This window comes from Erythrolamprus reginae, unplaced genomic scaffold (genome assembly GCF_031021105.1).
Source record: "Erythrolamprus reginae isolate rEryReg1 unplaced genomic scaffold, rEryReg1.hap1 H_3, whole genome shotgun sequence".
NCBI lineage: Eukaryota > Metazoa > Chordata > Lepidosauria > Squamata > Dipsadidae > Erythrolamprus > Erythrolamprus reginae.
The window spans coordinates 872,275-897,830 of NW_027248484.1; the positions used below are offsets into that span (position 1 = coordinate 872,275).

The 25,556-nt window shown below is 43.4% G+C and overlaps 1 protein-coding gene across 1 annotated transcript; it reads right to left on the bottom strand.

Annotated features, from left to right (window-relative positions):
* Positions 1–58: 58 nt before the first annotated feature.
* On the bottom strand, positions 59–24,987 carry LOC139155561 (Golgi to ER traffic protein 4 homolog). The gene is made up of 9 exons (XM_070730744.1): positions 24,748–24,987; positions 11,279–11,357; positions 10,440–10,521; positions 7,870–8,019; positions 4,282–4,420; positions 2,802–2,942; positions 2,624–2,699; positions 1,670–1,742; positions 59–1,543 (listed from the first exon to the last, which is right to left on the bottom strand). The coding sequence occupies exons 1-9, from the start codon at positions 24,897–24,899 to the stop codon at positions 1,452–1,454; spliced, it is 984 nt and encodes a 327-aa protein (XP_070586845.1). The 5' UTR covers positions 24,900–24,987; the 3' UTR covers positions 59–1,451.
* Between the last annotated feature and the right edge of the window lie 569 nt (positions 24,988–25,556).

Here is a 25,556-nt window from a genome sequence, read left to right on the forward strand (position 1 = left end):
GAGACCTATAAAATACTAATGATGCTCAGCTATGCTCCCCAGGCAAGAGCAGCACACGTCCGGTATAAAGTATTTATTTTATACTCAACAATGAACACAAATCCATCTTTTTTTTCGTTTTGCTTTTTACAGTAAATAAAAACGTAATATTCCCCTTTCATGCATGATCGCCGTATTAATCTAAGCCTTTTTATTTTAATGTGAAAAAATAAAACGTCCCTTCCTCCATTTTTTGTAATTGTACGGTTTGAAACGTCCGGTGACGATGTGCGTTAAACGGAGATGAGGATTTTAAAAGTTACGTGAAGCCCGTTGAGAGCCGTTGGGGTTTAAGCTAAGTGTTGTTTTTTGTTTTTTCTTCCCTTTGCGCACGAAGGGTTAGAAATGGATCAATGGATCATCCCGTGAAAATAAATAATCTAAAAGGTCCGCAGATCCCCTTCACCTAAGGATCACTCTTGCTTCTAATACGTGCATGCTTTCTTCGCCGGCCAAAAGGGAGCAATTTTTGGAAAGGGGAAGGAGGGCTGAAAGATTGATGGATGTTTGGACTAACAAACCATCTTCCTAGGAAAATAACAGGAGTTTTACTGCAGTTCATACCCCTAGAGGGCCGAAAATTCTCTTTTAACTAAGCCTTCCACTCTTTGGGGGTTAAATGATGTATTTTTTAAAAGAAAGTTTACATTCCTGCCCCTTGCTAGAATTAATAAGATGTATCGTTCCCCCAACCCAAACGATGGCTATGATGAATCGACGTAAGTCATTTCTTGGGTTTTTTTTCCCACCTCCCCAATTAGTAGCAATTTTTTTCTTTGGCTCATCTGAAAATTCATTATTATTATTACTACTACTACTATTATTTTGGCACCTGTCTACAGGACGCCTTTGTGAATTTTCAACAACTCCCTCCACCCCGTTTTTCTTCCTCCCCACTTGTGACAATCAAAAAGTCCTTAATTGGTGAAATGGCTGGAATAAAATGGTAGCCTTTGGGGGGGAAATATATATATATATATATATATATGCCGTATACATATCTATATAAAGCAACCAACGTGTGTTCTGGTTTTATTTCGTGGGCCTGGAAAGAGGAGGGAAATACTGCTTGGAAAAAAAAACTACAGAAGGCGCCTTTTTCGGTCTGCTGCCGGCATTAAGAAAAGTCCGTTTGATGATCGCAACAACATTGTGGGTTTTTTTCCTCCTGGCTACCCCCAGCGCTTGGGGTTGGGTTTTTTTTCTTTTTACATAAATAATATAGACCAAAACATTATGAACATCTCAGCAAACCTTCTTCTTTTAAACATAACAAGGGGCTCCCTTGAACCTGTCGAGGAACGAGTGCAGGATTCGTTCCCAATTGTCTTTTTGTGGGTATCATTTTTTGTCGTCGTGGTGGGGTCTCGGGTAAGCACGTGGTCAGATGCCAAAAAGGATTCAGGAGGGTCTCAATCCAGCTCGATGGGGCTGCTGTTTTCCTGTTGCTCTTCTTCCGTTTCCTCCTCTTCCCCAGCTACCATGAGGCTGTTTAAAAGGTTGCCTGAGGAGGGAAACCCAAGAGGCTTAGGGACGCTCGTTTCGATGATGGGCCCAGGATGGAAAGCTGACCTCCCCATGCCAGTAAGAAGCTAGAAACAAGAAGGTCCATCCTGCGTCTTCAACTCACCTAATAGCCCTCCGTAGGATGACGATTGTTTTGGAGGGACGCCAAAGAAGAGCTGTCCTATTCTGTCTAGGTACTGGAGAAGAAAGCACAGGGGGAAAAGGAACATTACTTGTGGCTCATCTTAGGCACTGCTCTATCTACAGCAGTGTTTCCCAACCATGGCGACTTGAAGATATTTGGACTTCAACTCCCAGGATTCCCCAGCTGTGAGCTGCCCTGAGTCCTCGGAGAGGGGTGGCTGTTCTGTCTGGGTTCCCCCAGACCTCAACACCAACTGGAAAAACAGCCAGACACGCTGGTAAAAGCAAAAGCACTTTATAGCTTGAAAAATAAACACAGAGAAAAACCTGTTCTTCCCAACAGACAGGCTATAAAACTTTACAGCAGAGTCCTGATGTCCAGACAATACAGCAGCCTTCTTGCTGGCACACCCACCACTGTAGAGAATAAGACCCCCACCTTTTTCTCCCAAGGTTTCAGTATTCAAAGTCACAAACCAGAATTCCAAGACGCCAAAGATCACAGCCAGGTCCCAGGACTCCCAAAGATAATACTCCACAAGCCAGGAAGGGTGGGTCTGCCTTTTAGCCTTTCCAGAGAGCACCACACCCAAACCCAGCTGTTGCCTCTTTAGTGCTGAAAGTACCTAGCTAATTGGTCCCTTCGCTGGGTTGCTCTTCTCTGTCGCAGATCGATTATTGCTTGGGCATTTTCCTCTAAGGAATCCAGGCTGCTTGCTGGGGAGAGCTCCCTCTGGGGGGGGACTCTGGCTGTCCCCCCTCTTCTTCAGCCTGAGATTCCTCCTCCTCGTCTGCCTGCACCTCCTGTTCCTCATCCTCCCCCTCTGAGCCGGAAACCGACAGAAGATCAGCCGTTCCCTGAGGGGCCTCAGACGGAACCACAACAGGTGGCGTACAAATCCAATTAAATTTTAAATCTTGGGATAAAACTTACTTCGTTATACATAGGATCCCGTTTCAGCGAAGGCTGATATTGTTCGCACAATACTGTAAATACGGTCAGCTTTCCTCTGGAAGAGAAAGAGACAAGCCAACACACACGTCTCGTGTGAAACTTGGGAGAGGCTTGGAAAAAAGGGAGCGCGTGTTTGGCGGCTTCGCGAAAGGCTTACCCGTCGACCGCCAGCAGCAGAAACCAGATGAAGTTAAGCAAGGGCTGTACGAAGGGAGGCCCGCTCTCTATGGAAGGGTGCTTTTCCGTGTACGTCGTGAAAACCACCAAGGCGCTAGTTTTGTTTTTCAAGCAGAGGAATCTGAAAAGGGGAAATGAACGACAAACTATGTGTCTATGGGCATCTTCTGTCATTCAGGTCACAGATGTCTCAAAGACACTGGTGCTTTTTCCAGGAGGGGAGGTGGAGGAGGAAGAGAACAATGAGGAAGGAGGAGGATGACAAGAGGTTGAAGAGGAAGGAGTAGAGGAAGAGGAGAGAAGCAGTGGAGGAGAGGACAGGAGGAGGAGAACAAGGAGGAAAAAGAAGAGAGGAGGAGAAAGAGGACAAGAGGAGGAAGAGAACAACGAGGAAGAGGAAGGAGGAAGGTGACAAGAGGATGAGGAGGAAGGAGTACAGGAAGAGGAGAGAAGCAGTGGAGGAGAGGACAGGAGGAGGAGAACAAGGAGGAAAAAGAAGAGGAGAGGAGGAGAAAGAGAACGAGGAAGAGGAAGAAAAGAAGGGGGAAGAAGAGGAGGACAGGAGGAGGAGGAAGAAGAGGAGGCAATGAGAAGAGGAGAACAAGGAGGAAGAAGAGGAGAGAAGGAGGAAGAGGAGAAGAGGAGATACAGGAGAAGAACAGGAGAAGATGAGGAGAGGAAGAAGAAGAGAAGGACAGGAGGAAGAGGTAAGGAGGAGGAGGAGAAAGAGAATGAGGACAAGGACAGGAGAAGAAGAGGAGCAATGAGGAGAGGAGAACGAGGAGGAAGAGGAGAGTAGAGAAGGAGGAAGAGGAGAAGATACAGGAGAAGAACAAGAGAAGAGGAGGAGAGGAAGAAGAAGAGAAGGACAGAAGGAGGAAGAGGTCAGGAGGAGGAGGAGAAAGAGAATGAGGACGAGGACAGGAGGAGAGAAGAAGAGGGAGATGAGGAAGAGGGAGAGGACAGGAGGAGGAAGACAGGAGGAGGAGAAGAGCAGGAGGAGAAGTAGTATTAGTAGTAGTAGTTTCACTTCACATCCAAGAATTTTTGGATGCACCTTCAAAACACCTTCTTCCTCCTCAAGGAAAAGGAAAAAACTCAGTCCAGATGCCTTCCTGGAAAGGCATCTCTGCCACAACCATCAAAGGCGATCAAAACAACTTCCAGGGAAGATCAATCTAGCAGGTTGGGTTGAAACAGGCATAGGCAAAGTTGGCTCCTCTACAACATGTGGACTTCAACTCCCAGAATTCCTGAGCTAGCACGATTGGCTCAGGAATTCTGGGAGTTGAAGTCCACATGTCATAGAAGAGCCAACTTTGCCTACCCCTGGGTGGGAAGATCAATCAAATCTCTCACCAAATAGTTGAGGGTGAGAAACAAATGGCCAAGGTACTACTACTACTATTATTATTTATTGGATTTCTATAAGATCCAAGGATGTGGAAGGGAACACCTACTGTAACACAGCTTGAGCCACGAACATGTCCACTTCGCTGCGATACCCCTTGGCGGAGGAATATTCTACCAACATATTTGCGCAGCCCTCCCCATCCGTAGAGTGCAGGAAGTGATAGCGAGATTCACAATAGTTCTGCTCTAGAAGAAAAGTGACATGAGAACAAGGTCAGCTTCGGACGCGCGCTCCTTCAGCAGGAACGGTGGAAGCGACGTCCAGGTGGGTCCACGCCTTGCCAACTCAGCCCAACTGGCTTCCTACGCTGTGTGAGGGCAGCCATTGAGGTTGGTAAATTATGGCGTCTTAGCTTGGCACCACGTGCGTATTCCAGCCACTTCTGGGTTGTGGGACAAACCAAAGTCCAGTTAGAGTGGAGGTCACTATTTTTATAGCTTACATGTTGTTTTTATTGTTGTTGTTAGCCGCGCTGAGTCTACGGAGAGGGGTGGCATACAAATCCAATAAATTATTGTTATTTATTATTATGTGTGAGCCATTTTAATTTTGGGAAAATACAGCAAGAAGTCCGAATCAAGTAAAAAAATATACTGCTCAAAAAAATAAAGGGAACACTCAAAGAAGACATCCTAGATCTGAATGAATGAAATATTCTCATGGAATACTTTTGTTCTGTACAAAGTTGAATGTGCACAACAGCAGGCGAAATTGATTGTCAATCAGTGTTGCTTCCTAAGTGGACAGTTTGATTTCACAGAAGTTTGATTTACTTGGGGTTATCTTCTGTTGTTTAAGTGTTCCCTTTATTTTTTTGAGCAGTGTACCTTAAGTCAGTGTTTCCCAACCTGTTGTGGTTAGCTCTGGCCCAGCTCCTGCCCCAAGGACTGTGGATGTGGGGGAGACATCCACATGCTGCAGGCCTGTTTTGCCCCCGGTGGAATCTGCTGATGAAGGCTCCTCTGACCAAGAAGACATGAGTGACAGGGAGGAGGAGAGTGGGGCAGACAGCTCAGGAGATCAATTATCTAGCTCCTCCTTGGATTCAGAACAAGAGTTCATGATACAGCCACGCATGCAGAGAGCGATGCATAGGCAACAACAACTGAGAGATTATTATCAAAGAAAATGAGGCCACCTGTGGTTGGGTGGGGCTGTGGTCATTAGTGAGGCTGCTATAAATAGCAGCCTATGGGTTTGGCCATTGTGGAGGATTATCTGATCGTTGTGTTTCGTGACTGCTTTGCTGACTTTGACCTTTCGTGTGCTGATTTTCCCCCGCTATGAAACTAAACCAGAGCAAAGGGTGTTTCACTTTGTGAAAGAAGAAGGACTGTGAATTGCCTCACAGCTGCAAGCTAAGTATCACAGAACTGATAAGGGACTTGTACAAATTACCAGTTTGTTTGGAGACCAGTGCTCTTGGCTATACCAAAAGAGGGCTTGGTTTAAGGGAATTTTCATTATAAAGAACCTTGTTTTGAATTTTCAAACGTGTGTGTGTCTGAAATTGTATCTGTGCATTTTTGGGAGGATTCTATCAGAGAGCTCGACAGAACATGGGACAAACCAAAGTCCAGTTACAGCGGAGGTCACTATTTTTATAGCTTATGTGTGAGCCATTTTAATTTTGGGAAAATACAGCAAGAAGTCCGAATCAAGTTAAAAAAATGTACTGCTCAAAAAAATAAAGGGAACCCTCAAAGAACACATCCTAGATCGGAATGAATGAAATATTCTCATGGAATACTTTGTTCTGTAGAAAGTTGAATATGTGCACAACAGCAGGTGAAACTGATTGTCAATCAGTGTTGCTTCCTAAGTGGACAGTTTGATTTCACAGAAGTTTGATTTACTTGGAGTTATATTGTGTTGTTTAAGTGTTCCCTTTATTTTTTTGAGCAGTGTACCTTAAGTCAGTGTTTCCCAACTGAATTCTGGGAGTTGAAGTCCAAATATCTCCAAGTTGCCAAGGTTGAGAAACACTGACTTAAGTGTGCCATAGAAAAAGTAATTTTATATTTTCATTTTTGGGTTCTTGTGAGTATAAAGGAGGGGACGTGGTTGCTCAGTGGCTAAGACGTTGAGTTTGTCGACCAGAAAGTTTGGCGGTTCGAATCCCTAGCACCGCGTTAAGGGGTTGAGCTCCAAACTAGTATTTCTCAGCTATGTTAAGATGCATAGCCCTCAATTCATAGAAACATAGAAGATTGACGGCAGGAAAAGACCTCATGGTCCCTCTAGTCTGCCCTTATACTATTTCCTGTATTTTATCTTAGGGTGGATATACAGTGGTACCTCTACTTATGAACTTAATTCGTTCTGTGACCAGGTTCTTAAGTAGAAAAGTTTGTAAGAAGAAGCAATTTTCCCCATAGGAATCAATGTAAAAGCAAATAAGGCGCGCGATTGGGGAAACCACAGGGAGGGTGGAGGCCCTGTTTCCTCCCAGGAGATTCCCAGAGAGGCCCCACGGAGGCTTTTCCCCGCCTTTTCCAGCCCTGATTCCTCCCAGGAGATTCCCAGAGGTGCCCAACGGAGGCTTCTCCCTGCATTTTCCGGATACAATTTCAGAAGCTCGGGTTTGTAAGTGGAAAATGGTTCTTGAGAAGAGACAAAAAAATCTTGAACACCCGGTTCTTATCTAGAGAAGTCTGTAAGTAGAGGCGTTCTTAGGTAGAGGTACCACTGTATGTTTATCCCAGGCATATTTAAATTCTGTTCCTGTGGATTTACCAACCACGTCTGCTGGAAGTTTGTTCCGAGCATCTACTACTCTTTCAGTGAAATAATATTTTCTCATGTTGCTTCTGATCTTTCCCCCTACTAACCTCAGATTGTGCCCCCTTGTTCTTGGGTTCACTTTCCTATTAAAAACACTTCCCTCCTGGACCTTATTTCACCCCTTAACGCAGTGATTTTCAACCTTTTTTGAGCCACGGCACATTTTTTACATTTACAAAACCCTGGGGCACATTGAGTTTGGGGGGGGGGGCGGCTAAAAAAAGTTTGGACAATTTTTTTTCTCTCTACCTCCCTTTCGCTCTGTTTCTCTTTCTCCCTCCTTCCTTCTCTCTCTTCTTCTTTTTTCTCTCTCTCCATCCCTCTCTTTCTCTCTTCCTACCTCCCTCTCTTTTTTGCTCTCATTCTCCCTCCCTCCATGTCTTTCTCTCTCCCACCTTCCCTGTCTTTCTCTCTCTCTCTCTTTCTCTCTCTCTTGCACTCTCCCTTTCTCTCTCTCTCTCTTTCTCTCTTGATTTCTTTCTCTCTTTCTTTCTCTCTCGATTTCTTTTTCTCTCTCTTTCTTTCTTTCTTTCTCTCTCTCGTGTTTTCTTTCTCTCTCTGAGCTTCGCAGCACACCTGACCATGTCTCACGGCACACTAGTGTGCCGCGGCACACTGGTTGAAAAACATTGCCTTAACGTATATAAATTCCTCAAATTCCCCAGCCAGCAGGACCTCAGAAGGAATCTGCAAGATGTATGGCCCTCAATTCCATGAAACTGATTCTCAGAAGCAGCCACACGGGAGCATGGTAGATGTCCCCTCACACAAATTCCACTGTTGTGCGCAACTCTGAAGGATATAAACCAGGCACACTGGAAGAGCAAGCAGTCCAACTCGAGGTCCCCACCTTTCCATAACGTGATAGCCAACAACTGGTGTAGTTTCGGATGACCCAGCTTCCCCGATCCACCGCTGGACCACTTCAGGGCTCTGGAGACAAAAGCTACTCTTTCGGGTGAGTTTTGATCCATCAGGCTGAACATTTTTGCCAGGTTCTCTAGAGGCAAGTCAAAGAGGGCAATTAGGACAATATTGAAGTGACTGGGCTTTTTTTCTTTTAAGAGACAACTTTTTAAAATAATGTAGCAATCACACCCATCCCAATTCCCACTGAAGGTTCTTGAAGACAGAGACACTGAGTGGACCTCTCAGATGCAAACCTAGGAGCTGTTTCCTCTCCTAACAAGCGAATGGAGGGAAAAGATTCTTTTTTTTTAATTAAACAATTTTTTATTTATAAAATATCTGTCATCTGCACCTCTATAACTGTCTGGTTTGGTGCTGCAACCCAACAGGACCGACACAGACTTCAGAGGAGAATCAGAACTGCAGAAAAAGCAATGGCTGCCAACCTGCCTTCTATGGAGGACCTGTATTCTGTCAAAAAGAGGGTGGGGAAAATATTTACTGACCCCTCACATCCTGGACACAAACTGTTTCAACTCCTACCCTCAAAACGTCGCTACAGAGCACTGCACACCAAGACAACTAGACACAAGAACAGTTTTTTCCCCGAACGCCATCATCACTCTACTAAACAAATAATTCCCTCAACACCGTCAAACTTTTTACTAAGTCTGCACTTCTATTTCTACTAGTTTTTTCTCATCATTCCTATCACCCATTTCCTCCCATGTTGACTGTATGACTGTAATTTGTTGCTTATATCCTAAGATTTTTATTAATATTGCTTCTTCATTGCTTATTTGACCCCTATGACAATCATTAAGTGTCGTACCACATGATTCTTGACAAATGTATATTTTATTTTATGTACACTGAGAGCATATGCACCAAGACAAATTCCTTGTGTGTCCAATCACACTTGGCCAATAAAATTCTATTCTATTCTATTAAAAAAACCCATTAGATTTACATCACAATGTAACACAATACAGACAAGTAACACACACACACACACACACACACACACACACACACACAGAGAGAGAGAGAGAGATTAAGGTACAAAATGGTCTATTCAGCATTTCACATTAGTTTCCCCCTCTTTTCTTTTCCCATTTTAAAACTTTCCGGTATTTATTTAAATTTCTATTTGTTTAAATATTTCTCTTCCTTACTTTCTATCATTTGATATTGGTTCTCCTCTCTATCCAGTTATATAATTTATCCCAGGTTTCAAAGTAATCTGTATCCAACTTATCCTTTAATTCTAACGTCAATCTGTCCATATCAGAGAATGTTAAAATTTTAAACAGCATCTTAGTTTTTCCATTTCAGGACGTAGGCTACCCTTGCCAGTTAAGATATATAACATCAGATATACTCCCCCCCTCCTCACATTTATCAATAGTTATTTGGGGGGGGGGGGGGGATCTTGATGCAAAGGCTTAACCTGGAGTTCTTGGAGAGATACATCTCCCTTAATGTAGAAGATGATGTTGCCAAGGAGCAAAGTTTGTATGTTTGGTTTTATAAATAAGGGTTTTTTAGTTGTTTTAGTATTGGATTGGTACATGCTGTTTTTATCACTGTTGTTAGCCGCCCCGAGTCCACGGAGAGGGGCGGCATACAAATCCAATAAATAAGTAAATAAGTAAATAAGTAAATAAGTAAGTAAGTAAGTAAGTAAGTAAGTAAGTAAGTAAGTAAGTAAGTAAGTAAATAAATAAGGAAGGAAGGAAGAAAGGAAAGAAGTAAGTAAGTAAATAAATAAGGAAGGAAGGAAGGAAAGAAAGAAGTAAGTAAATAAATAAGGAAGGAAGAAAGTAAATAAATAAGGAAGGAAGGAAAGAAAGAAAGAAGGAAGGAAGGAAATAAATAAGGAAGGAAGGAAGGAAGAAAAGAAAGAAGTAAGTAAGTAAGTAAGTAAGTAAGTAAGTAAGTAAGTAAGTAAGTAAGTAAGTAAGTAAGTAAGTAAGTAAGTAAGTGTGGGGTTACCAGGAGGTACCCAGGCTGCAGAGAACTCCAGATCAGACACCTTATGGGGGACACTTTTCCTCCTGGCTCTTCATTTTTGTTCACAAATCTCTTGAGATAAGCAATCAAGGATAGAGGGGAACGAAAACCCCCCCGAAATGACAGGAGGTGTTCCAGATGGGCAGCTCCTCAGAGCATCTGGATCGCTTCAGGCTTACCGAATCAGACTGTCCAAAAAGCCATGGATAAAACTGTTGAGACTTAGGAATTGAGAGCTTTGGCAAACCCTCCCACGCGCGCTTATGCAGAGGATTTGAGAGGCCTGCAGAGTGCTCCTGGGGAGAAACGGGGTGGGGTGTGTGTCTAAAGCCAAAAATGGACCCATTTTGGGAGAAAAGGAGAGGTGCAGAGGGCTTGGAAGGCCTATAGAGGCCAAAACCCGACCACGATAAAATGGAATTGGAAAGCAGAAAAATTGTGGCACACAGTTTACAAGTCTAAAGGATGGGGAAAAACTCAACCAGGGAAGCCACTCACCTAATAGCTCATCCGTCACTTTCGCATCTGATTTTTCTAAGGATTCCAGAACAAGCATGGAGAGATCAGCAGCGCTATTTTGCTGAAAACAAAACAGAAAACAAACTTAAATGGAAGAGTTTGAATGAATTCCGAGGAATCAGGGGGGAAATAAAAGGCTGGTGAGGCTGGAGAAAATATACCGCTCAAAAAAATAAAGGGAACACTCAAATAACACACCCTAGATGTGAATGAATGAAATGTTCTCATTGAATATTTCATTTGCACAATTCCATTTGCACAACAGCAGGTGAAATTGATTGTCAATCAGTGTTGCTTCTTAAGTGGACAGTTTGATTTCACAGAAGTTTGATTGACTTGGAGTTATATTCTGTTGTTTATTTTTGTTATTTATTTTTATTTTTTTGAGCAGTGTATTTTTTTTTTGGGTGGTGGTGGTTGTAAATTAAATATTGCTCCTATTAAGAGTGAGGGGCCGCAAGACACTTAAAGATGGCCGAACTGGGTAATATGGAAAAAGGAAGTGGAGGGTAAGCCCCAGACAAACCAGGTTCACAAAAAGGAGGTTTGGGGTCTGTGGGAAGGGGTGAATAGCAGCCAGATGGAGAAAGGGAATGTGTGAACCAGCCTTGCATGCAGGCGCCCACTTAAAGACACTTATCTATCTATCTATCTATCTATCTATCTATCTATCTATCTATCTAATCATCTCCATCTATCCATCCATCCACCCACCCACCCACATTGTTTTATTGTTGCTGTGAGCCGCCCCGAGTTTGCGGAGAGGGGCGGCATACAAATCTAATAAATAATAATAATAAATAATAAATCAATCTTACTTGATTGTGACTGAAGAAGAGCAAAGCCCCTGAATACATGAGCTCTCTGGCTTCTGCGTATTTGTTCTGCGACATGTACCTGCAAATGAAAAGATTAAAAAAAAACCTTATTATTATTAAAAAAACAATAAGTTTAAGGCAAATGTTGGAAGTGCAAAAAAAGAATGAGGCACTTAATAACCACAGGAAGAATGAAAAGTAGCCGTAATACACTGCAAAGTGACAGGCTCCCAAGAGGCCTGGGAATTTCGTAGAGAGACCCTTTCAGAATTGCAGGAGGCCAAACAAAGAAGTCAGAGCTTGCAGAAGACAGCTGGGTAAATCTGTTGGATCTGACTTGGTTTGCCTCTCTCAGCAAACCAAGTTGCTCATTTACCTCTTAACGGAAGGTAATCTATGGTTGTTGTTTTTAAAAATAGACCCTAAGAGATCTTTCTTACAACAAAGGCAGATGAAGAGACGGCAATGGTGCTATTGATGGGGCTCTTCTTTCTTTCTTTCTTTCTTTCTTTCTTTCTTTCTATCTATCTATCTATCTATCTATCTATCTATCTATCTATCTATCTATCTATCTATCTATCTATCTATCTATCTATCGGATTTGTATGCCGCCCCTTTCCGTGGACTCGGGGCGGCTAACAACAGTGATAAAAACAGCATGTAGAAATCCAATACTAAAACAGCTAAAAACCCTTGTTATAAAACCAATCATACATACAAACATACCATGCATAAAATTGTAGGGGGAAAGAATATCTCAGTTTCCCCATGCCTGATGGCAGAGGTGGGTTTTGAGGAGCTTACGGGGCCGCCACAGAGAAGGCTCTTCCCCTGGCTCCCGCCAAACGACATTGTTTAGTTGACGAGACCCAGAGAAGGTCAATTCTGTGGGATCTAACCGGTCGCTGGGATTCGTGCGGCAGAAGGTGGTCCCGGAGATAATCTGGTCCGGTGCCATGAAGGGCTTTATAGGTCATAACCAACACTTTGAATTGTGACCGGAAACTGATCGGCAACCAATGCAGACTGCGGAGTGTTGGTGTGACATGGGCATATTTAGGGAGGCCCATGATTGGTCTCGCAGCTGCATTCATACACTCAAAGGAAAGATGTGACACCTGTCCATCAACCAGAAGATGACAAGCCAACTCTCAAGTAACCAGGAGAGTTTCTCAACCTGACCCATTTAAAAGATCTGTGGGCCACACCCAGAATTCTGCAAGTTGATGTCCACACGTCTTAAAGTGGCTGAGGTTGAGAAACACAGCGCTGGAATGTCCACAGTCATCACAACAAAGTGAACTGCAACACTTACAAACCTGCCACCAAACTGAAACGTGGCTTGGAATCACTAACTTTGCAACAGAAAATAACTTTTTGGGGCTGGGGGACGCCCATTTTTCTGAAAAATGGGCCCATTTCTGCAAAAAAACAGGTTGCAAAGAGGTTTTGGGAGGCTTGAAGAGTGTTCCTGGGTGCATCTCACACACCGGTGCATGTTATAGTCCGAAAAATATGGTATTTCAGATCCTGCAGAATGCAGCTGCGAGAGCAGTCATGGGCTTCCCCAAATATGCCCATGTTACACCAACACTCCGCAGTCTGCATTGGTTGCCGATCAGTTTCCGGTCACAATTCAAAGTGTTGGTTATGACCTATAAAGCCCTTCATGGCACCGGACCAGATTATCTCAGGGACCGCTTTCTGCTGCACGAATCCCAGCGACCAGTTAGGTCCCACAGAGTGGGCCTTCTCCGGGTCCTGTCAACTAAAGAATGTCGCTTGGCGAGACCCAGGGGAAGAGCCTTCTCTGTGACGGCTCCGACCCTCTGGAACCAGCTCCCCCCCGGAAATTAGAATTGCCCCCACCCTCCTTGCCTTTTGTAAGCTGCTTAAAACCCACCTCTGCCGTCAGGCATGGGGGAATTGAGACCCTCTTCCCCCTAGGCCTTTACAATTCTATGCATGGTATGTATGTATGTATGTTTGGTTTTTATATTAATGGGTTTTTAATTGTTTCTAACATCAGACTACTATTGTACACTGCTTTTATTGTTGCTGTTAGCCGCCCCGAGTCTCCGGAGAGGGGCGGCATACAAATCCAATCAATCAATCAACCAATAAATCAATCAATTTCTCTGTCTCTTGGCACGTGGCTCCAAATAAGCTGGGGGTTCTTTTTGGAAAAGATGCCCACACAACTGTACTAATATTATGGAGGGAAGGGCAGGAGGTGAGGTAACAAATGGTCAAAAATAGGAGGGCTGGTTGAAAATATTTGCAGCCTGCATATATCTGTAGAGCTGCTGCTGCTTGGACACAACCGCAGACCATTTAAGTAAAGAGCCTGTTTTGCCACAGAATCCGTCACATTGGTTCCATGCACTGCCCATGTGCTTAACAACCCTGAATTACGTTTTGCACAAGGGATTGCAATCTGTGCAATTTTTAGCACCCGAGATTCTAGAATAGCAATGCCTCAAAGGCGTTGACAGACCTGTGATGGAAACCCTGCTTCTGGAGAAACATAGAAGAAAAAGACCTCATGGTCCATCTAGCCTGCCCTTATACTATTTTCTGTATTTTATCTTACAATGGATATATGTTTATCCCAGGCATGTTTAAGTTCAGTGACTGTGGATTTATCTACCACGTCTGCTGGAAGTTTGTTCCAAGGATCTACTACTCTTTCAGTAAGATAATATTTTCTCATGCTGTTTCTGATCTTTCCCCCAACTTTCCCCCAAGACTTCATGAACTCAATCTGTATAGTCTGGAGGACAGAAGGAAAAGGGGGGACATGATCGAAACATTTAAATACGTTTAAAGGGTTAAATAAGGTCCAGGAGGGAAGTGTTTTTAATAGGAAAGTGAACACAAGAACAAGGGGACACAGTCTGAAGTTAGAAACATAGAAACATAGAAGACTGACGGCAGAAAAAGACCTCATGGTCCATCTGGTCTGCCCTTGTACTATTTCCTGTATTTTATCTTAGGATGGATCTATGTTTATCCCAGGCATGTTTAAATTCAGTTCCTGTGGATTTATCTACCACGTCTGCTGGAAATTTGTTCCAAGGATCTACTACTCTTTCAGTAAAATAATATTTTCTCATGTTGCTTTTGATCTTTCCCCCCAACTAACTTCAGATTGTGTCCCCTTGTTCTTGTGTTCACTTTCCTATTAAAAACACTTCCCTCCTGGACCTTATTTAACCCTTTAACATATTTAAATGTTTCGATCATGTCCCCCCTTTTCCTTCTGTCCTCCAGACTATACAGATTGAGTTCATGAAGTCTTTCCTGATACGTTTTATGCTTAAGACCTTCCACCATTCTTGTAGCCCGTCTTTGGACTACCGATATTTCTCATTGGACTTACGCCTTTAACTGTTTCCAGGCCTCTGGAAATGAGGGAGAAACATAGGAAAGTGATAGTTCCATTCCAAGGAAAAGGAGGATTTAGAATCCCATCTGTGAAATTGTAGGAGGAAGAATACCGCAACACTTTTTTTAAAAAGGCCGACAGGAAAAAAGTCTAATTGTGTTCATTGTATCATTAACAAAAAGAAAACTGTAATGGTTACAGCTAATAACCCTGATCCAAACTATGCCTTCTTTGTTTCCTTTTACATCCTACAATGTATCTTTCTGAAATATACATATATTTGAGCTTCCCAGCAGATTCCTTTGGCTCATTCTCAGCCCAACTAATAATCAGCGAGTGTTTGTGTACTAACAGGCAATAGTGCCAACAAAACTAAAGCAGGGGAGATTATTGAAAGATTATGAGATTATTGTCACTATTTCAGTCATCCCGAGCTTTTTATTTTCAAAACAGAGCCGGTGTAATTTTTCAGGGGGAGAATTCACTTTTGCTACTTATTTAATTCCAATCTTACCCATATTTCTCATGCAACGATGCCTCAATTTTAGGGCTACGTTTGAACAATACGCCGTAAAGCCAATCTCAGCCAAGCCAGGAAATGGCATTTTGCCTGTTCCAATCAGTTGCATGGTAGAGAATTACTCGAAACCAGCACACCAAATACGTTTGTCATATTCCATTTAAAGGTCACACACATTTCTCCTAGTTTGGCAGAGGAGGTGCGCAGCGCACGCCATTACAACTCAGATCATAGGTTAATTATAATCCTGACACTTTAAGTATTTAAACAGTGGATGATTTACTGCTGCTTGGGGATATTGAGACAGTTGAGGACACCAAACAGATAGAGTGGCACCTCTACGTATGAACTTAATGCGTTCCGTGACCAGGTTCTTAAGTAGAAAAGTTTGTAAGAAGAAGCAATTTTTCCCATAGGAATCAATGTAAAAGGAAATAATGAGTGTGATTGGGGAAACCACAGGGAGGGTGGAGGCCCTGTTTCCTCCTAGGAGATTCCCAGAGAGGCCCCACGGAGGCTTCTCCCCGCCTTCTCCGGCCCTGTTTCCCCTCTGGAGATTCCTAGATAGACTCTACAGAGGTTTCTCCTTGCCTTTTCCGGCCCTGTTTCCTCCCAGGAGATTCCTAGAGAGGCCCCAAGGAGGCTTTTCCCTGCCTTTTCTGGTTACAGTTTTGGAGTCTCGGGTTTGTAAGTGGAAAATGGTTCTTGAGAAGAGGCAAAAAAATCTTGAACACTTGGTTCTTATATAGAAAAGTTCGTAAGTAGAGGCGTTCTTAGGTAGAGGTACCACTATAGATAGATAGATAGATAGATAGATAGATAGATAGATAGATAGATAGACAGACAGACAGACAGACACAGACAGACAGATGATAGATACCATAGATAGATACCATAGATAGATAGACAGACAGACAGACAGATGATAGATAGATACCATAGATAGATAGACAGACAGACAGATGATAGATAGATAGATAGAGAGAGAGAGAGAGAGAAAGAAAGAAAGATAGATAGATAGGTAGGTAGGTCGGTCTCAAATCAGGAGCTAGTGTCTTCTCAGAGCTCCGTTTTAGGAAAGTACAAAGTATTAACGAAAAAAAATATATCTGCAGAATAGCTGTCTCCATGCTAGGCTGGGAATATATCTTCCAGAACTCCCAAAAATGAAGAAAGGTGACCAACACTATCAAGAAAATACAAGATTAGGGAAAGGAAGCTGAAAAACAATGCTGAGATTTACAGGCAGTCCTTGACTTAACAACCACAACTGAGCCCAGAATTTCTGGTGCTCAGTGAGACAGCTGTTAAGTGAATTTTGCCCTGTGTTAAGTGAATTACTGCACTTCCTACATTACTAAATTGGTCGTAAAATGAATCTGGTTTCCCCATTGACTTTCCTTATCCGAAGGCTGTGTGACCCAAGGGATGGTGTAACCGTCGTAAATGTGAACCAGCGGCCAAGCATCTGAATTTTGATCACATGATGTTGCAGGCGCCGTAAGTGTGAAAAAGGTTCAAAAGTCACTTTTCCCAGGTGTCGTTGTAACTTTGAATGGTCATTGAAGGAACAGTTGTAAGTTGAGGACTACCTTTAATTCTTACATATGACTGTAACCCATAAGAACATTAGAGGTTTTTTTGATCTTGCTTAGAAGAACAAATACAAAGGCTAGAGCCGATGAGAAGAAAATTGACTTCTGCTGTTATCCTTTAATTACTAACTACATTTAATTGCTGTATTTTTCAGATTATTAAGACGCACTGATGTATAAGACGCACCAAGATTTCAAAGAGGTAAGAAAAAAAAAGTTTTTGTCTTCCCTGTCCCTCAGGGGCACTCTGCAGGCCTCCCAAACCCTCTGCGCACTCAATTTTTGCAAAAAACATGCCCATTTTTTGGAAAAATGAGATGTAAAGACAGGACTTTGGAAGGCCCCAAATGGCTGTATTTGGTGCATAAGACACACCGACATTTCTAGGGGAGAAAAAAGTGTATCTTATACTCTGAAAAATATGATACTTTATCATTGTCCTTGCATGTATATATACAGTATACTCATACAATGAAATCCACATACCCTGTTTCCCCGAAAATAAGGCATGTCAGAGGTTTTGCAGAATTTGCTAATATAAGGCACCCCCCGAAAATAAGGCGTAGTCAAGTTTACATACGGTACGGTGGAAAAACATACGGTACCATTCAAAGCTGTTCATAGCGGTACCGTAATAATGTGGCGTCCCCTGCTGGCCCCTTCCATCGCTTTGTACCGTCCAGTACAGCAGACACAGTCTGCTGCTGTCTCACCGCCATTACAGTCTCCACTACAGTGCGTAGACTGTAGCTCCTCTGGTGGCCGGAAGCTGCAATAGCGGGAGTATACTATTGTACCATATAAGTGCCATCGTTTGTGTGTGTGGGTGCCATACTGACAGGTACCGTACTGTAACCAGTGTACCGTACAGTACACTTTCTTTGGGGGTGTCAACTTTTCTGCCTGTGAATTTGTCTTATTTGAGAAATATAAGGCACCCCCCGAAAATAAGACGTAGCACAACTTTTGGAGCAAAAATTAATATAAGACAGTGTCTTATTTTCGGGGAAACACGGTAATACCCAAAGACCAGGCTCAATACACATAACAATCCCAACCCCCCCATCACAAATTCCCCCCTGAACCGCCCAAACATCCACACAACAGACCAAGTAATACTGTCCAACAACTCACTGATGGTGATCATCCTTTAATTCATTGTTAAGTGCAATTATAGCTCTGGGATAAAAACTATTCAGAAAATGTGTTTTAGCACATCACAGACACTACCACGCAAGAAAAGCAGTGTAGTCCAAACTCAAATACTTCTTGTCAGACTGGCCATAATGAGGCCCTGCTAATTACTGCCAGCATGGATTCGAAATAATTACAGAAGTTTTGCAAAAGAGAAGCTGGTATCTTAACAAGAGGACCGAGAGAAGCAAACTTTCCTACTCATCAATATTCAAGAGTGATTTTTGTCTCTTTTTTTCTTGGACCATTCAGTCAGACAACCAGGTAGATAACTATATCCTTCTAAACTCTTGGTAAAATAAAAAAAATCAACATTTTAGCTTCTGGTTCAGAAAAAATTACTTCCAGGAACTACCGACCCATTTCCAAAACGGTATGATTGGGAGGTGAAATATTCTGGCAAATATTTTGATCTATCATAGAAACATAGAAGTCTGACGGCAGAAAAAGACCTCATGGTCCATCTAGTCTGCCCTTATACTATTTTCTGTATTTTATCTTAGGATGGATATATGTTTATCCCAGGCATGTTTAAATTCAGTTACTGTGGATTTATCTACCACGTCTGCTGGAAGTTTGTTCCAAGGATCTACTACTCTTTCAGTAAAATAATATTTTCTCATGTTGCTTTTGATCTTTCCCCCAACTAACTTCAGATTGTGTCCCCTTGTTCTTGTGTTCACTTTCCTATTAAAAACACTTCCCTCCTGGACCTTATTTAACCCTTTAATATATTTAAATGTTTTGATCATGTTCCCACTTTCCCTTCTGTCCTCCAGACTAGACAGATTGAATTCATGAAGTCTTTCCTGATACGTTTGATGCTTAAGACCTTCCACCATTTTTGCAGCCCGTCTTTGGACCCATTCAATTTTATCCATATCTTTTTGTAGGTGAGGTCCCCAGAACTGGACACAATATGGGGTCTCACCAACGCTCTATACAGCGGGATCACAATCTCCATATTTAAATGTTTCGATCCTGTCCTTCTGTCCTCCAGACTATACAGATGGAGTTCATGAAGTCTTTCCTGATACGTTTTATGCTTAAGACCTTCCACCATTCTTGTAGTATCCATAATATATTTTCACTAAATTCAGTGTCAAACTTTTATTTTATTTATTTATTTATTAGATTTGTATGCCACCCCTCTCCGTAGACTCGGGGCGGCTAACAACAGTAAAAAGACAATATGAACAAATCTAATATTAAAAGTAATATAAAAAACCCCAATTTAAGAAACCAATCATACATACAGACATACCATGCATAAGTTTTATAAGCCTGGGGGAAGGGAATATCTCAATTCCCCCATGCCTGACGACAGAGGTGGGTTTTAAGGTGCTTACGAAAGGCGAGGAGGGTGGGGGCAACTCTGATATCTGGGGGGAGTTGTTTCCAGAGGGTTGGGGCCGCCATAGAGAAGGCTCTTCCCCTGGGTCCCGCCAAACGACATTGTTTAGTCGACGGAACCCGGAGAAGGCCATCTCTGTGGGACCTAACTGGTCGCTGGGATTCGTGCACCAGAAGACGATCCCCGCTGTTGATTGCTAGCAAATTTTCTTGTATTTGGTGTGATGGGTACAATGACTTTTGGATCCTTAATCTATTTTTCAGCTTGCCATCAACCCATCAAATTTTGAATCTCAAAAATGTCCCTTCTTCTACAACTCCTTATCACTCCATAATGAATGCAAAACGCGTACAATCTTTTACATTATCCATGGTTTTAATCTTATGTGAATGACAAATAATAAAGAGCACGTAGAAAGAAGTTTCAACTCTTTCCCAGATTCACCGAAAGTCCAACCATAAGCTTTCTATAGGACAGGGGTAGGCAAAGTTGGCTCTTCTAGGACTTGTGGACTTCAACTCCCAGAATTCCTGAGCCAATCATGCTAACTCAGGAATTCTGGGAGTTGAAGTCCACATGTCATAGAAAAGCCAACTTTGACTATCTCTACTACAGGAGTACTTAGGCTAACCTATATAATGGGTGGTGGGTGTGAAGACTTTCAATAGCATTACTGTGTTCTAATTAGGTGCCAGGTTTTGTGATTTACTATTGATGCATATAATAGGTGTGACAGCTGTCAAAAAGAAGACAGTTGAGCAGTTCATCTGACCAGTTTGGAAAGATGCTAAATCTGTCATAACACAAATCCGAGAGTTCGGAACACCATGAGCCCAATTCGGCTTATTCAGAATTAAATAAGGCTGCTTTCAAAGGGACTTACCTCCAAATAAAGACAAACAGATTTATTGTGGCAGGAATTTTGACAAGCTGGAGTCCACTTTGTCAGATGCCTCTGAGGAAGTGAGATCCAACCTACAAAAGCCTACAGAACAACAGAATTCTTAGCCTTTTCTTAGCACTTGTGTCTTTCCCTTTTCAGGCACCATTAAGACCAGCGGTTCCCCAACTACGGCCCGCGGGCCGCATGTAGCCCACTGAAGCCATTTATCCGGCCCACGGGTGAGTGACGCAACACAGTGCTCCATCTAATTTTCTATGAATAAAATGTGGTATTTTGTTAGCAACTAATATCAATCATCAAAAAAGTTGCAAAAGTTTTTTTTTCTAATTTTGTCATCCAGTTACATTCATTTTCTTTTAATTAAATTCCCTCCTTAATGGTCCTTCAAAAAGTACACCAATTATATTTCTAACTTATTAACCATTATGCCAAAGTGCTTCCTTCTTTCTTTATACATTTTTCTATAAGCCAAGAAAACCTACAATCAGATGTTAACAAAAGAAAATTAAAAACAAAACATAAACATATATGAATTTCAGACTTCTTCCCTCCCCCTAAACAGTACGTTCCCATTCTGTTTTTACTTTAAAATAAGGTATGTGCAGTGTGCATAGGGATTTGTTCATAGTTTTTTTTAATAGTCCGGCCCAACAGTCTGAGGGTCAGTGAACTGGCCCCCTGTGTAAAAAGTTTGGGGACCCCTGATTAAGACAGCTGCCCTCAATTTAGTACTCTCCAAAACTGTAGAAATATTCAGCCAATACCACCATAGGATGGAAATCTGGAATCTTGGAATCTCAACACAACAGAAAAGCATCAGTTTGGAGAGGGTCGCATTATGCTGTTAACTATCACTGGGCTGCAATCAGATATAAAATGAGCAAAATAAATCTTGATTGATCACATCCATTATTTTTTTTTGGCTGAGGTGAACAGCAGCTAAATAGGATTTTCATTCGACTTCCCAAAAATCTATTCCTTAAGCCAGTGATTTTCAACCTTTTTTGAGCCGCGGCACATTTTTTACATTTACTAAACCCTGGGGCACATTGAGCGGCGTGGAGCGGGTCTAAAAAAAGTTTGGACAAAAAAATTCTCTCTCTTCCTCCCTTTCGCTCTATTTCTCTCTCCCTCTTTCTCTCCCTTCCTCTTTCTCTCTCCATCCCTCTTTCTTTCTCTTCCTTCCTTCCTCTTTTTGCTCTCTTTCTCTCTCTGTCTTGCTCTCTCTCTTTCTCTTTCTCCTGCTTTCTTTCTCTCTCTTTCTCTCTCTCTTGCTTTCTTTCTCTCTCTCTTGTTCTCTTTCTCTCTCGGTCTCTCTTTCTCTCTCTTGCTTTCTTTCTCTCTGACCTTCGCGGCACACCTGACTATGTGTCGCGGCACACTAGTGTGCCCCGGCACACTGGTTGAAAAACACTGCCTTAAGCGACCACGTTTCTGAAAAACAACCAATCTTTTTCAAAACCGCTTAGAGTGGCACCAGGTACCATGTTATTTTTTTTGGCATATTCATCATCTCTAGGGTGAAACAATTTCACTATATTGATAGTCAAATTGTTCCAAATTCATTTGAAAAAGGCCTATAAATAAATGCACTTTGATAGATTATCTAATACAATCCACAGCCATTTGGTGAGTTCATGGAAATTTCTAGAACAGCAGGCAAGCCAAACACTTACAAAGAAAACGACACCTCAAAAGTTGCAGTTGGGGGCATTATTGATCTTATTGTATATGTATTGAAGGTTTGCACAGATATTGCATTTTTCTGTTCTTTTTCAAAGCCTCTTCATCTCACTTTTTATTCTCCTGGGCTTTTAGGCATCCATCCATCCATCGCTATCTCTCTATTTCTAAAAATATGCTGCTCAAAAAAATAAAGAGAACACTGAAACAACACAATATAACTCCAAGTAAACCAAACTACTGTGAAACCAAACCACTTAGGAAGCAACACTGATCGACAATCAATTCCACATGCTGTTGTGCACATTCAACTTTGTACAGAACAAAAGTATTCAATGGGAATATTTCATTCATTCAGATCTAGGATGTGTTCTTTGAGTGTTCCCTTTATTTATTTATTTTTGAAAAGCATATATACATTGAGGGCCGTAATTCAGCAAAGCAGATTCCAGTGCAACACAATTTTCTGATGTTATAGGCAATTTTTAAGATGCTACAAAGTCCACTTGTATGTTTGTGTGTACATCCACCCATCTCGAATGGAATGTGTGCCGTTCTGCACAGAAGTATCACAAAGAAGCCTTTTAAGTTATCCTTTGGCCCTACCTACCGCCAAAAATGAAGTTGTATATATTTTTATTGCAGCTCATTTAATTACAAGCAAGGGGATGGATGGGCGGGAGGCTATTTTCAAGCTTATTGCTCTTTAATACTGAGTCTTCGGAGAGGGGCGGCATACAAATCCAAATAATAAAATAAATAAAATAAAACTGCCTAAAGTCAGGCTGTGTGAAACTCACGGTTTGCAAGCCACATGCATCACCCGCTGGCCACGCCCGGTTTAGCAAAGGAGAAGAAAGTCACGATACGTCACGTGGATGACAATGTGAAGATGCAAGTTTGGCAGCTCTGGTTTAAACCATCCATCTTAACAGTTCCCGACCAGCCTATTTCTATACATTCCAGATTAGATTAACCCTCTTTTTCAATCCTCATTACCTTTGATCTGGATATGAAATCACTACTCAAAGGTTTTGGGCTTCATGCCTCAAGCGTCAAAGGCCCCAACCATAAAGGCCAACAGAAGAATCTTTGAAACTGCAAGAGCACGAGAGAATGGACTATCTTGCCCAGAGTCACTATGGATAGTGAGATGGGTGAGATAGGAAGAAATCAATCAAGGAATCTGGTGGACAGGATAATGAATGAACAAGATGCATTGCTCCTTGGGTTCACACCTGCTCCCATTCCCAAAGAGAGATTCAACCTAGAAATAAGGAGGAACTTTCTGATGGTTAGGGCAATCAGCCAGTGGAACAGCTGGCCTGTGGAAATTATGAATGCTCCAAAACTTGAGACTTTCAAGGGGTGATTGGACTGCCATTTGTCCGAAATGGTGTAGGGATTCCAGCTTGGGCAGGGGGTTGGACTAGATGACCTACAAGGTCCCTTCAAATTCAGCAAAAAAACATGTGACATATATGTATGTATGTATGTATGTATGTATGTATATATACATATATATGTAGACATGTGCATCGGTCCTATTATTGGCGTGGCTTCTCTGTACGAGATCTCGAACAGATATGGGCTATGGAGTCCTTCTTCTGCCTCCCCCCGCAGCACTTTCCCATGTTTGGGCCCAAGCGGTCCCTTTAAAGCACTGGAACTGCTTCCCTTCACAATCAGGAGGGCTGTAAGTTTGATCCTAGGTAGAGGCAGGTGTAGGGTCTCCTGCTTGGGCAGGGGGTTGGACTAGATGACCTCCAAGGTCCCTTAAAACTCTGTTAAATGTTAAGGGTGGTCTTCAACTCCCAGAATCCCCCTTGGAAGTTGAAGTCCACCCATCGCGCTGCACCAATAAGGGTTACTCCCTCCCCCACAAATCATTCCTATGAGTGGTGATCCTTATTACCCCTATTTAGGCCAGCCATGGAGGGGAGAATGGGCTATGGAGTCCTTCCTCTGCCCCCCCCCTCCCTGCAGCACCTTCCCACCCCTGCCTTGGCTTCCCATGTTTGGGCCCAGCTGTCCCTTTTAGGGCACTGGAGCGGCTTCCCCTCACAATCAGGAGGGTTGTGAGTTCGATCCTAAGTAGAGGCAGGTGTAGGGTCTCCTGCTTGGACTAGATGACCTCCACGGTCCCTTCCAACTCTGTAAAAGGTGATCTTCAACTCCCAGAATCCCCCTTGGGCACTGGAGCTGCTTCCCCTCAAAATCAGGACGGTTGTGAGCTCGAGCCTAGGTAGAGGCAGGTGTAGGGTGTCCTGCTTGGGCAGGGGGTTGGACTAGATGATCTCTAAGCTCCCTTCCAACTCTGTTAAAGGTGCTCTTCAACTCCCAGAATCCCCCTTAGGGCAGGGGTAGGCAAAGTTGGCTCTTTTATCACTTGTGGACTTCAACTCCCAGAATTCCTGAGCCAATCATGCTAACTCAGGAATTCTGGGAGTTGAAGTCCAAATGTCATACAAGAGCCCACTTTGCCTACCCCTGCCCTAGGGAGTTGAAGTCCACCCACTGCGCTGCGCCAATAGAGCTCCCCCCCCCCATTCCTATGAGCGAGGACCCCTCCCTAGCCCGGCCAAGGCAGGGGAGAATGGGCTATGGAGTCCTTCCTCTCGCCCCCCCCCCCCCAGCACCTTCCCACCCCTGCCTTGGCCAGACCCGGCGTACCCGCTCCCCCCCGCCTCCTCCTCGACCAATGGGCTTTCGAGGGCCTGGAGAAGGACACGCGGCGCAGCCAATGGCGTGCGGCCGGTGCCCGGGCGCGCCAATGGAAGTGTCTGGAAGGCGGGAGGTGCGGGAGGAGGGCCGCCCTCCCCTTCACGCACCTGAAGAAGAGAGTCCGATACATCTGGTGCGCCTCGTAGTAGTCTCCCTTCTCCACGCTGGCGCGGAGTTTCCCCTCGACGCGCTGGACGCCTCCCCGGTTGCGGCCGCTGTTGCCGCCGCCGCCCTTCAAGGCCTCCTGCTCCGCCGCCATGACTGCGGGGCGGGGAGAGAAACGCCGAGGCGACCCTGGCCGGAGCTACCTCACGCGACGTCACGCACGCTTCCGGCGCCGCCCACTCAACAATGGGGCGACGGCGGCCGGCGAGGGACCTCTCGCGGGAGGAGGGAGGGGGGACGAGGGGGGGGAAAGGGGAGTGACGTCGCGGTCATGTGATCGCCACCTGCCGGCGCGGAGGCGGTCCCCGCCGGCGTCTCCTAGGCGACGCCGCCACAAGGATGCAGCTTCTGCTGGACCAGAGCATCCTTCAGGCCGAGGTGTCTGCGCCGGCCCAGCTGCATGGGGGCCCCGTTTTTCTTTTCAGCAGCTGGGCTGCTTTCATACCTGTTTGGGTTTTGAGGGATACTTGGGGAAGGCCAACTTCTTAATGAAGTCGGCCTTTATTAAGGCCAAGTTTATTTATTTATTATTTATTTATGTATTCGATTTTTTTAATGTCACCCTTCTCCTTAGACTTAGGGTGGCTTACAACATGTTAGCAATAGCACTTTTTAACTTTAAAGTTAATGAAGAGACTTAACAAGGTATCTTGACAAATGTATCTTTTTCTTTTATATACGCTGAGAGCATCTGCACCAAGACAAATTCCTTGTGTGTCCAATCACACTTGGCCAATAAAATTCTATTCTA

Bases quoted from the DNA above. Each gene is read 5' to 3' on its own strand.
- LOC139155561 (XM_070730744.1), bottom strand. From the start codon at position 24,899: ATGGCGGCGGAGCAGGAGGCCTTGAAGGGCGGCGGCGGCAACAGCGGC. The intron at 4,421-7,869 runs GTGGGGACCTCG...CTTTTCTTCTAG, and splicing joins GGCTATCACGTTATGGAAAG to AGCAGAACTATTGTGAATCT. The intron at 2,700-2,801 runs GTAAGCCTTTCG...TTTCTCTTCCAG, and splicing joins CTGCTGCTGGCGGTCGACGG to AGGAAAGCTGACCGTATTTA.